Raw genomic sequence first — 13,165 nt, 5'->3', positions numbered from 1 at the left:
TAGCAGCGGACTGAAGCCAGCTCTGGTGGGGCCTGTCTGTCATACCGGGTACTGCATGGTAGTCTCTCCATCCTGATCACCCTGTCATAGCGAGCTCTTTCCTGAAGGGGGTGCCCCGGGTACTGCGTGGTGGTCTCTCCCTCTTGTAGCGGCTCTCTACCCTGAAGAGAGCTCTGATGAAGCGCTCCTTCATCTTTTGGCACCTAACATAAATATAATTATTGGTTTATATTTTTTAATTGTTAGAGCTGGTTGTTCTTAACTCATGATATTTGTTCTATATTGGTTAATTATTGGTATTTTAGTTATGTACATTCAGTATTATTCTGTGGTGGTACGTTCGTATTTAATACAAAATTATTATAAGTATTTTCAGTAAACTTCCTGGATTTGTTAATGGGTGCAATCAAAAGTTACAATTAATTATTAATGTATCAACATGATCTGTTCTGCTTGGGGAGAGCCCAGCCAAATCACATGATGCCTGTAAATGTCCAGAGTCATCAGACACAACACTCCCTCAGGCTGGACTATGGATCCCCTATTTAAAAGAAGACTATTTTAAACAACACACTGCAGAACGTGCAGCACAGCAGTCTGCAGGTAATGGAGCTAGCCATGGTGCTGATCCGTCAGCCTTTATTTAAGCCACTCACAGTGATCTCATAGACACGTCAGAAACAGGTCGATGTTAGGCATCTTAAGGACGCCCGCACATAGGTAGGCTGCACACATCTAGGACGGAGACCCATACCTTTCATCTGGAGGGGCTCTCCCTAGCTTCTAACCTTGGTGCCTCCCATCTGGAGTCCTGCGGGGTGAGGAGGTGTTCTGGTGCCTCCCCTCTGGAGTCCTAGGGTTGTGGAGGTGATCTGGCGCCTCCCCTCTGGAGTCCTGGGGTTGTGGAGGTGTTCTGGTGGTGACCCGCCATGGCTGCTGCCCGGTCACCTCTTTCAGCAGAATGTTCCAAATGTGAGCAATCAAGTCCCACTTCAGACAAAAGTCTGGTTTTGAGTGATAATCGATAATCGAAGTCAACTCTATGAGCAACTGCAGGGACACATGGCCAGTTGTTTGTAGAATATATATGCACTGTAACTGTGTCCCTTCAGTCTCAAAACCTAGGCTCCAGTAGAATAGTCCAAATCATTGCTCCCTATGTATTTTCCTAACCACTTTTCCGAGAGGTCTCTCCTTCTGCTACTTAGAGGATGTCCCAGTGTACCCTTTGCTAAAGGAGACAAGACAGGAAGCATTGAAGCACCTCTCGTTGGCATTAAGAGCCTTCTACCAGCTCCTATCATGGCTTAGTAACTCAGTCAGGAACTGTTCGAAGCAAGGTTGTGCACTTTGGCCTTGTTAAATAGAAAATGCAACCTTCCCTGCCCCTCACCCAGAGACATGCTTCAACAAGTGGATCCGACTAGATAAATACTAATAATGAAACAAAAACAGTTGCAATCCAAGATCGGTTTACTTTTTAACAATACAGACAATTATTGCAAGAATTAATGCAAGATCATAAAATAGAGATTACCGTGGGCCGCCTGCAATAGGGGTTAATTACTATTAGGGAACACCCAGAGCCTTTATTGAATCGAGCTCTGGGAACACCCAACCACAACCTTGTTGGTGATCGAAAGGTAACGCAAAGTAAGTACACATTATTAGGAAGAACAACAAAGGGGTCGACAACAACGTTTAAACAGAATCAGCTTTCGTTGTCAGACAAGGAAGTGATTGACGCGAATAATAATACACATCAGAATATAATATAGTTTAAACGCGCATAACATAACGTATCGTACGGACGATTTCACTAGAACCGTGGCGGACCATGTTACCCGGAACCTTTGGTCGTTTACTGTCAGTCGTTGTCGGACATATTTTGAAGGTACACCGAATAGAACATGCAGCAGAGGTAAGCGATATAATCGCTAAAACATGTCGTTTTTCATGGATATTAATAATCTATCCTTAATTCTGCTATTAACTGCACACTACACATGTTGGTTTCAATATGAGGACTACAAAATACCTCTTCACTATAACTTAGTAGGGATGTCATGTTCGTCAACCAGAAACCTGGTTAAGGTTGACTTACCTGACATCCTCTCTATAGTAAATATTTATTATTGGTAATGGTTTCGTGGTATATTGTCTTATTCGGGCACTAGAATCTAGATGGACGACATGCAGTCAATGACAAGAGAAGAGGAGATCCCTGCGTCTCTGGGTCGTTGCGTCCTCACCCTCACCTCCTCCTCCTCGGAGCCCAGAGAGCTGATCTCTACCCTCCAGACCCTCACCTCCTCCTCGGACACCAGAGAGCTGATTGCCACCCTCCAGACCCTCAACTCCTCCTCGGACACCAGAGAGCTAATCTCTACCCTCCAGACCCTCAACGACCTCACGGCCGATGTGCCGTGCGGCGCCGCCAGCGCGGAATTTAAGAGCTCCTACTATACCCGCACTCTCCAAGTCCTGATCAGCAGGATAAACGCCGACTGGGTGCAGCAGCTGACGGTCGCCCAGCGCAGGGACCTGTGGGATGGCTTGTTCTTCCATGGTCCCCCCGAACAGGCTCTGCTGGTCCTGATGGACGGTTTGGGGACGCTGAGGTGGGTCTTGGTGATCGGCGGTGGTTTTAATATTAGTTTTGTGTTTGTGCTTTTTAATACTTTATTATTTATTCAAATCGATTATATTTTTACATAGTGCTTTCCAAGACAATGCAATGTAATTGAAAGAGCAAATAAAAATAAGACTAAATTATGAAGAAATTGCCAATAAAACAGATGATTCAAAATGTACCCATCAGCCCTAGCGCCGGGAGGGACCACCTGGTCGACATCTTGGAGGAGTTCCTTAGGAGCGGGGGTCTGGACCGGTTACTTTGGTCCTACTGTCAGGGCCAGGGTCCGCGCGACTCTCCCCAGCTTAGAGAGGCCCTGCTGGGGCGTCTGGCGGGGCTGCCCGACCTCACGGCCAACCGGCTCCACCCCCACAACCGGGAGCTGTTCCTCCCGGAGAGATACTGCGCCCTGCTGGCCACCGCCCTGCTCCACGCCCTCGAGAACACCTGCCAAGCGCTGAGAAGTGTGTGTGTGTGTGTGTGTGTGTGTGTGTGTGTGTGTGTGTGTGTGTGTGTGTGTGTGTGTGTGTGTGTGTGTGTGTGTGTGTGTGTGTGTGTGTGTGTGTGTGTGTGTGTGTGTGTTTAAAACCTGTATCTTGTTCCACCAGACGGCTGCGACTGCTCCCTGGTGTTCGTGGCCCAGGTGCTGGGTAAAGTGTGTATCCATGGAAACAGTGGTGAGTAGTCCACTGCAGAAAGTGGATGGTGGTCGGAGGCCTTTGTGTTTGAGTGGGGATCTCTGAGACGGAGGTGGTGTTGAGGTGAGCTTCCTGTGTGTGGGTCCTCTCTGCCCCCAGCGCTGGTGTTCGGGCTGCTTGCGCCACGCCTTTCCCTCTGCACGCGCTCAGACGTCGTGTGGCAGCGTGTGAGCTGGAAGCTGATGGAGAATGTTCCGGAACGCTGGCTCGAGCCCGTGGTCACTGGGATGGTGCTGGCCATTGGCAGGTAGGGAGTCAAACTTGCAACCTGTGGCTATAGAATAAACAATGTAACACACAATACAAGACTATATACAAAACATTCCACAATTCAATGCAATACAATGCAAAAGGGGAAGACCCAGGACTAGGTGGAGAGATTATATCTCAACACTGGCCTGGGAACGCCTCGGGATCCCCCCGTCAGAGCTGGTCAATGTGGCCCGGGAAAGGGAAGTCTGGGGCCCCCTGCTTGAGCTATTCCCCCCGCAACCCGACCCCGGATAAGCGGACGAAAAGGAGATGAGGGGAGATAAGACAATGCAAAAGATAATACACAATAATATACAAAAGTACAATACACAATACACCAACCATGACAGGCCTATACTGGTCACTGATGGGCAGAATATCTTTACACAGGTATGTTGCCGCTGTTGCTAGATGTACTGGGCAGAAGAAGACATTGTGACTTTTTGTGAACTCTTCAAATCCTGCTGACCAATCACAGCAGACTGGGCTACTCAGGAGGGGGGCCCGTTTCAGCGTCATGACCCAAATCACAACGTTTAAATTGTTTTAGCAGAAATGAACACTGTGAGAGTAATAAGGGGTATTTCTAACATACAGACATGCAACCCTATTCTAGCAGTACTCCCAAATGCAATTATTAACCCTAAAACAGCATGACATGGGATCTTTATCTCCTCCTACTCCATCCTACCAAAGCTCAACTTACCACTAGATTTCCTGTGAGAGTGAGCCTAAGCGTGTGCCGTGTGCTCCTCTGCCTCCCAGACCTGCAGCTCTGTCCAGGGTTCTGGGGAACCTGGTGCTGAAGAACAAGAAGGCCCAGTTCCTCCTGACTCACAAGATGCTGCTGCTGCAGTATCACCACCAGGTGAGACGCCATTACAGAACCCTGTCTCTCTCCCTCTGTCTGTCGCTCTCTCTCTCTGTGTCTGTCTGTCTCTCTGTGTCTGTCGCACTCTCTCTCTCCCTCTGTCTGTCTCTGTCTCTCTCTGTGTCTGTCTGTCTCTCTGTGTCTGTCGCTCTCTCTCTCTCCCTCTGTCTGTCTCTGTCTCTCTCTGTGTCTGTCTGTCTCTCTGTGTCTGTCGCTCTCTCTCTCTCCCTCTGTCTGTCTCTGTCTCTCTCTGTGTCTGTCTGTCTCTCTGTGTCTGTCGGTCTCTCTCTGTCTGTCGGTCTCTCTCTGTCTGTAGTTCTGTCTCTTTCTCTGTGTATGTCTCTCAAACCTGGTGCCTTTTAGGTCATGCATAAAAACAGAAGGTGTTCTTTGACTGGACTGATGGGTGGTGTTAGACTGATGGGTGGTGTTGGAATAGACTGATGGGTGGTGCTGTACTGATGGTGGTGGTTCCCTACAGACGGCCGTATTGAGGACCATCCTGGGGTACCTAGCAGCCGACAGAGAGAGAAGACCTCTGCTCATACAAGTGAGAAACTTTGAACTGCTGAATTTCGACTGCACAAAGACATGCCCCCCTCCCAGAGGGGAGCCCCCCAGGGCAGGTGTGTGTTTGTGACTCCACTGTGGATCTCAAGTGTCCCCAGACCTGTCAATCCGTGGAAGCGTTGAGGTGTTGGTGTTTGTTATATACAGAATGTATTTACATTCAGGCAGTAACGTCTGTGTGTACATAGTTTGAATAGTATGATATATAGCATATCTTTGTAAAATGTTTGTGTAGGTATTAAGAAGTGTGTGTGAGACGTGGTCCAGCCCCAGCTCAGTGAGAAACACTCCAGTAGAACAGCAGCTCTACGTCAGCAGAGTCCTGCTGCTGTCCGCCTCGCTGCTGAGAGGAGAGGAGATAACACTGCTACGCTCTGGTACACACACACACACACACACTCACTGACTCACTCCCTCACTGACTGACTGACTGACTGACTCACTCCCTCACTGACTGACTCACTCCCTCACTGACTGACTCACTCCCTCACTGACTCACTCAGTCACTGACTCAATGACTGACTGACAGACTCACTCACCCCCTCACTCACTTACTCAGTCACTCAGTCACTCACTCACTCACTCACTCACTCACTCACTCACTCACTCACTCACTCACTCACTCACTCACTCACTCACTCACTCACTCACTCACTCACTCACTCTTTCCCTCTCTCTCTGTCTCTCAGAGCTGCTGCAGTGCATGCTGGGAGGCATGCAGTCTCACCTGGACAGTGGTGTGGTGCGGCTGCGGAGGCTGGGCATGGTGGTGGGCGAGTGTCTCAGCTCCTGTATGGACCTTAATGGCACCAAGCTAGCCTTTGAGGTGACCGCAAACTGCTAGCTAGGTGCTTGGGTTATGATGATGTGTATGCGCACAAGATCAGTGTGATGAAGACCATGGTGATTTAGGTGTTACTAGATGGAGGATGATGTAGTTTTTCGATTATGTAGAAGGTTTTGTGTATGTTAGCAGGGTTCGAGGGGGATGTCCTGTGTTGGTGGAAGATGATGATGATGATGATGTTAATGATGATGATGATGATGATGGTGGTGTTGTGTTAGTTTGAGCGAGATGAGGAGACGGAGGAGCTCCGGTCGCTGATGACTCCCCAGGAGGACGAGGAGTCGGATCCCGACCCTGAGGACGGGTCAGCAAACATTCCTTCACATATCTAGAATGCCAGTAATTCAATCTGATCGGATTCTCGTTTTGATATTATGATTTGACTTTCCCCCAAAATGTAGAATAAACCCCTGTACAGATGTGACTCCAGTCCCCAGGGAGTCCCCGATGCTCCCTGAGCTGGAGGAGACACCAGCAGAGCCAGACTCTGACCTGGACAGGTAACTTCAGCTGCTCACCTCATGCTCACCTGTACAGGTAACTATTGGCCTCGCCAAGCCAGCCTCCATCGTGCGAGCTCACTTCCAGTTTTGCCGTGAGATGGTGACACGGCAGTGTGGCACGGGCAGCAAGACTCAGAGAAACACTCAATCTGAGCAATCGGCAAGCCCCACAAGATATACTGTGATATACCTGTAGATGACGATACCGGGCAGACTGTTTTGGTAGTGTGTACAATGGCTACTGTCAAAGATTCGAGCATTGATACTATAGAAACTGATTGATCTGATCTAGAGTGGATGATTTTAATGGAACATGAACATAAAAATATCTTGTACAGGTAGCTCTACTATACATACTTAACCTGACAGTCACCATGAAGTGTTCTCCTGATGGACAATGAGATTTCTTGTCTGTGTCCAGTGACGATGACCTCACTCCCTACGACATGTCCTGCGACCAGGAGCTGAGCAAAGCCACACCCCCTCGCTACCTGAGCGACTGCATGGACGGTATCGGGATTTTAACACATCTTATAAAATATTTTCAGTACTTCCAATATGTAGCCGATCCATATTTTACCTCCAGGTGTGACTTTGCTTGTCCAGTGGATGGCCAGCCAATCCATTGGACTTGTAGTTGGTACTGTACCGACTTACCAGTTGGTACAGTCCAATGTTGATACGGTCTACTTTGTATAGATCAGTGTACCGATGAATGGGTAATAGTGGCTAGGACCCCTAGGCCTGCCGTACCAGCCAGGCAGTAGTGGCTCCTGCTGTCTGTTCATGGTGGTGAAGCAATGCTGTCTTGCTCACCCCCCCCCCCCCCCCCCCCCAGCCCTGCAGACCTCCTCCGACGCGGGGCACGTGGAGCTCAGTCTGAGGGCCGCCGAAGGTCTGGTGAGGAAGAACGTCTCCACCACCAGAGAGGTCAGAACCCAGTAGAACCAGTAGAAGTCCCTGGGTCTACGACGGGGCGAAATATCAGCCGCACTCACACACACACACACACACACACACACACACACACACACACACACACACACACACACACACACACACACACACACACACACACACACACACACACACACACTCTATTACTTTATTTATCTTCAACACCCCTGTGTGTGTGTGTGTTTGCGTGTGTGTGTCCAGGTCAGCGTCCAGATGGTCCGGGTCCTGCTCCACCTGGAGGACCGGTTCAGCACGCCCGGGTTCCTCTCCCTCAGACACACCACCATGGTGGCCCTCGCTGTGACCGACCCCGCCCCTGTAAGGGCTCGCCTACACTGTCTCACGCTAACCAGCCACCAGCTAACCCATGACACCATCTAACACTATGGAACCCCTGGAACTGCTGCTGCGCCCTATCAGCGACCCTCAGCTCACGGTTAACATGGGCTCCACATGTACATTGTACATCGAAAACCATCCCTGCATGTATGCTATAATGGTGTCCTCAGGAGTGAAAGGGGTGAGTGGACAGCAGCGTTCACCGTCCAGGAGTGAAGCTCTGTGAAACACAACTACCGCCCAGCGACTGGATCCCGTTGTGCTAGCCCCTACCAGCCACTCGACTACCCCTCATGCCTACGGGGGCTGTGTGTGTTCTCTAGATACTCTGCTGTGTTTTGGTCACTCGGTTTGATTAAACTAACCGGTCTTGTTGGTCATCTCCTGGACAGGTGGCGAAGTATCTGACCTCCGAGTTCTACTCTCTCAACTACAGCCTCCGCCAGCGCCTGGACATGCTGGAGGTACGACCAAAGCCCTCTCTCTGCTGCTAGAGCCCTCAGAGGCTGGTGGGCAAACGGTTCATCCAGACCATAAACTGGAGTTGGGTAGTCAACACGAGGCCACGTCCACCTGAAGAAATAGACCAGCCTGATAATCATTAGAAATGTAATCTTGAATATCTGGTTGGTCCCGTTTGACTAGTATAGTCTACTGATTACTAAACATAAGGATCTGGGTTCAAACCCCAACTTCTGAAGTCTACTTGCAGGCATCCTAGAGCTAGTTGCCTTGGCCATTACATGCTCCTTAATGACGTCTGAAATCACAAGGGGTGGGAATTGGAAAAAATTTGATGATTTGATAGTATTGCGATATTTGGGCCACGACTCAACATTATTGCAATTCTTGACATAAAGCGACACATCAGGTATTGCAATTCGATTCTGCAATATATTGTGATTCATGTCCCCCATGTCCTTAGCCCAAGTTAAGGAGTTCAAGTACCTCGGGGTCTTGTTCGCGAGTGAGGGTACTATGGAACGTGAGATTGGCCGGAGAATCGGAGCAGCGGGGGCGGTATTGCGTTCGCTTTACCGCACCGTTGTGACAAAAAGAGAGCTGAGCCGCAAGGCAAAGCTCTCGATCTACCGGTCGATCTTCGTTCCTATCCTCACCTATGGTCATGAGGGCTGGGTGATGACCGAAAGGACGAGATCGCGGGTACAAGCGGCCGAGATGAGTTTTCTCAGAAGGGTGGTTGGCGTCTCCCTTAGGGATAGGGTGAGAAGCTCAGCCATCCGTGAGGAACTCGGATTAGAGCCGCTGCTCCTTTACTTAGAAAGGAGTCAGCTGAGGTGGTTCGGGCATCTGGTAAGGATGCCCACTGGGCGCCTTCCTTGGGAGGTGTTTCAGGCACGTCCAGTGGGGAGGAGACCTCGGGGAAGACCCAGGACTAGGTGGAGAGATTATATCTCAACACTGGCCTGGGAACGCCTCGGGATCCCCCCGTCAGAGTTGGTCAATGTGGCCCGGGAAAGGGAAGTCTGGGGCCCCCTGCTTGAGCTGCTCCCCCCGCGACCCGACCCCGGATAAGCGGAAGAAAATGAGATGAGATGAGATGTCCCCCATATCATTCAAAGGCATTACAAAAAATGAGGAAAATAAGACTGCTCAACCCACTTCAAATGTCACATTTAATTCTGTGAACATCATCTTCTACACATTAACTGAAGTGCAAAAACTTAGGAGGGTAGTGCAAACACTTTGTCCTTGAAGAAATTCAGGACACAGGACCTTAGTAATTATTCTGTGAATAGGAGTCATTTCACATGAATGCTGAGCTCCAAGCACATTAATGCAAATCCATTATTTTATTTTTTTATTAAATACGGCAATACAATTTTTTTTCACCACCACTACAAATTACTTGAAGTTGCTTTGGCTGTCCGGAATAAGCTTTGTTCAGCTGGATGGCTCAATAGTAAATGAAGAATTTAAATAATATAATCTTTCTGTACATTATCAGGTGCTGGCCATGTCTGCCCAGGAGCTCTCTCAACCAATCAGAGCAGGGGAGGCTCTGAACGAGAGGGCGGCGCTGGTGGCGGAAGTCACGTCATATCCTGGAGACGACCCGGTCCACTGGAGACAGGTGGTGGAGAGACGGATCCAGGGCAAGACCCGACGCATCAGCAAGGTTATCCACTCCTCTATCGGCTACTAGACCTGACCAGACCAGACTAGACCTACACAGATGTGTTCCTAGGGCGACCACTTCTGTATTACAAACAAGCTGGGGGGGGGGCTGACAAGAATCAATGCACAGTAGTATCGACTACTACTAATACCATTATTATCCAACCGGTATTTATGAGTATAGTACTAGAATAGATTTCAAAGTGGCTACAGTTACATATGTATGTATATTTATATGTATATATGTGTATATAATATATATGTATTATATAAAGATATTTATTTAGAAGGGGTGTGTGGTGTGTTGCTTGGTGTCCAATGGGGTCTGTTCTGGAGGAATCAGGTGTGTGTCTGGCTCAGTGTTGCCAGATTGTGCCAGATTCCCCGCCAAATCGGGCAGAATCTGGCCCAATCTGGCAACACTGGTCTTGCTGTCATAGGTTGTGTGGTTTGGTGAGTTGTGCTCCCCCTGACTCTCTCTCTCTCTCTCTCTAACAGGGGGTCACACGCCCTCCGGCTAAGGGGACAGCTAACCGCTACGCCCCTGTGGCCGGACACTTCTTCTTCCCCCTGCTGCAGAACCACGACAGGTAGGAGCTCTCCCCAGGGTGTCACAAAACTGCCTGGACACACACCTGCACACTGCAGTCCCCCCTGAACGTCACCTTCATCTCCCATAGGCCCCAGGTGACCTTCGACCTTTTGGGCAGCGACCACCTGGTTCTTGGACGGCTCATCCACACCCTGGGACTCCTGGTGCACCTGGCGGTCAACGCTCCGGTGAGCAGCCAAATTAAAAAATTATAAATAAGTTATTAGCATGGCTGCCCACTGGGGGGCGCTGAACTCACATACAGAACACAGAGGACTGAAACGAACATTTTCGAACATAAACAGTTTAGGTATTCAATCTATAAAATGTTCATGTTTTTTGTGCTCTTTGATCATGTCTTATCAGTTTTTCATCTATAAATTCAACCTATTTTACACAAACATTATATATCCTGCCATGTAAAATATAAAAAATATATATGTATTCATCTATTTACAGCAAGGAAACAGTGCTTGTATTCAGTTGTGCTCTTCTCTATTCTGTTGTGATTGGCTCCTGTAGGTGGCCCCCCAGATGGGCCGAGCACTCCTGGACTTCGTTTGGGCACTGCGTTACCACGCCGACCAGTAAGTAGGTGTAGACGTGATGGGGGGTGTCCAGGCTTCTCCACCCCTCTCTAACCGACCTTTGACCTGATCCCTCTGTGATAGGATGGTGAGGCGTGGTGTCCTCTTCGCTGTCTGCTCCGTCTTTCTGAGCATGCCCAGTGAGAGCCTCCTGACGGAGCTCAGCGAGACGCTGTTTGAGACCCGCGCCTGGCTAGCAGGTAAACATTAGCTTATACCGCCGTGTTTGTATCAGAGCCTGGCTGGTAGGTAAATGCTATGTTAGATGTTTATTGTACTTTATTCTTCTCTGCTCTGCTCTATTATCCAACCCTTCCTGCTCTACTGCCCAACCTGTTTCCTCCACCTGTTTTTAACATACTCTGTCTCATTTTGGGTCAAACTCATGCATAGTCAACACTGCTGCCAAGATAACAGGGCTCCAAACGCACAGGTCATCAAACACCCACTCACGCTAGCCAGTAAAAGCAAGGCTGTTCATTATGCAGTTATAGGCTAAGTTAGCTTTTGAACGGCTATGTGTGCCGTGTGTGATGCTCTAGCACTTAAGGCATGTAGGCTAGTAGGTAGCTGCTAAGTCACCTCAGACAGCAGCTGCTAGACATCAGAAAGTGACCTCCCCACTTTGCACGCACATGGACCCACACACACTCACACACGCGCGCCCAGCTGTGAAGACTTCTGGGAAATGAGGAGTGTTCCAGGACGTCCTGTGCAGACCAGCAGCGACAGGATTAGCTCATCTTCCGTTAGATTCATATTTATTTTTTGCTTTGAACACTCCAGGGATCACATCCTCTGTTTTAAATTGAAGGAAAAAAGAGGATTCAGTCAGGAAATTACCAGAATAACTATTTTAATATTAACTCATAGCGCATACTTCTCTCCAGAGTTAGTGAATTCAGATACATGTTATTAAGGAGCAGGTAGGGGTTTGGCATCTGGCTCTAGGTAGTATGCTAACTTATAACTTTAAAAACAATAGTTATTATTAGTTGATATTATAGTATACATAATACTTTTTAAAGCATCCTAATCAATCATTGTTTTGAGTGATTTTGGAACGATTTTACGTAATGTCCTGTTGAGTCTCTGCTAGCCTGACCGGGGGAACTATGTCTAAATACTCCTGTCTCTCTCTAGACGTGGCTGAAGCCGATTCCGATGCCGACTGCAGGAGTCTGGCCGTTCAGAGCCTGGTTCTCCTGGAGAAGAGTCTGAAGAGACAGCTGGAGGCTCCATGAAGCTCACGGCTTGGTCTGGAGGATCTCTGACCCCCACCAGCCCTCCAGGAGGGATTGGTTCGCTGAAATGATTTGAAGTACGACCCGTTGTAAGGTGGAGAGAACTGTGATCCTATTTTAGGAAGAGCTCTATGCCCCATGGATATATCTTTATTTTTTTTACAATAAAAAACATTTCATAATACTGAGCTTTTAGCTTTGATACACAACCCGTGGCTGTTGAGAATGGACACCTGGTGGATGTGTGTTGCTTCCGTGCCCACGGGCGGTTGTCGTGCCAGCGTGCGGTTGCCATGACAGTGAGTTGTATGTTGTGACCCTCCCTGACTATGGCTATAAGATTATTTGGTCATGACCAAATTGCCATAGAAAAGGCACTCTCAAGAATGTACGATTGCTCGACCGCCGAACACACGAGAAAAGACCCTGCCTTGGGTTAAAGCGTCGGATAACACAAACCCTCGCATCCTAAGAGGACCACCTTTTGGTCGGGCTGAAATTATTAAGACTGAATCACAGGATACTCTTATTGTGCTAGAGCAAAGGATGTCCTCTTTGACCACTTCCTGTGAGTGAAGAAACATCTCCCTCCCTGCACTGCATCGTGTTTATGAAGGATGTCCTGGGCAGCACTCACCCAGACACAAGAAGTACAGTCCAACACAAACTATCCAGCCTTAACACTTAGCATATTTAAGGAGAAGGATTAGGGCCACATGTGATGCATTTTTGAGTTCTGAGTTCAAAGCCAGAATTCAGGTTTTTTAATTCAGAAATCGTAATCTCAGTATTTAAACTCACATTTGACCCTAATCCTCTTCAGTAGATAGGCTTGTTGTTCTGATCCATTGGCGATAATGGTTACGGTAAGGCTGATTAAACTGCTGATGGTCTGTGCTCTCCACCTGTTGATCGGTCCATGGAGAGAACC

At 48.6% G+C, this 13,165-nt stretch overlaps 1 protein-coding gene across 1 annotated transcript; it reads left to right on the top strand.

Annotated features, from left to right (window-relative positions):
- Positions 1 to 1,811: 1,811 nt before the first annotated feature.
- telo2 (TEL2, telomere maintenance 2, homolog (S. cerevisiae)) lies at positions 1,812 to 12,418 on the top strand. The gene is made up of 21 exons (XM_060036110.1): positions 1,812 to 1,921; positions 2,178 to 2,621; positions 2,822 to 3,099; positions 3,244 to 3,312; positions 3,433 to 3,580; positions 4,351 to 4,453; positions 4,938 to 5,006; positions 5,262 to 5,403; positions 5,716 to 5,852; positions 6,092 to 6,177; positions 6,275 to 6,373; positions 6,798 to 6,886; positions 7,215 to 7,306; positions 7,535 to 7,651; positions 8,065 to 8,136; positions 9,642 to 9,812; positions 10,310 to 10,401; positions 10,492 to 10,591; positions 10,926 to 10,990; positions 11,075 to 11,190; positions 12,134 to 12,418. Exons 2-21 carry the CDS (start codon positions 2,185 to 2,187, stop codon positions 12,232 to 12,234), a joined length of 2,583 nt encoding a protein of 860 aa, XP_059892093.1. The 5' UTR covers positions 1,812 to 1,921; positions 2,178 to 2,184; the 3' UTR covers positions 12,235 to 12,418.
- The last annotated feature ends 747 nt before the right edge of the window (positions 12,419 to 13,165 follow it).

This window comes from Gadus macrocephalus, chromosome 18 (assembly GCF_031168955.1).
Source record: "Gadus macrocephalus chromosome 18, ASM3116895v1".
NCBI classification, from domain to species: domain Eukaryota; kingdom Metazoa; phylum Chordata; class Actinopteri; order Gadiformes; family Gadidae; genus Gadus; species Gadus macrocephalus.
The sequence above is the reverse complement of the archived record's forward strand: the minus strand, read 5'-3'. Positions and strand labels throughout refer to the sequence as shown.

Coding starts and splice junctions, on each gene's coding strand:
- telo2 (XM_060036110.1), top strand. CDS start 2,185: ATGGACGACATGCAGTCAATGACAAGAGAAGAGGAGATCCCTGCGTCT. Junction 10,592..10,925: donor ACCTGGCGGTCAACGCTCCG/GTGAGCAGCCAA, acceptor TGGCTCCTGTAG/GTGGCCCCCCAGATGGGCCG. Junction 10,991..11,074: donor CTGCGTTACCACGCCGACCA/GTAAGTAGGTGT, acceptor CCTCTGTGATAG/GATGGTGAGGCGTGGTGTCC.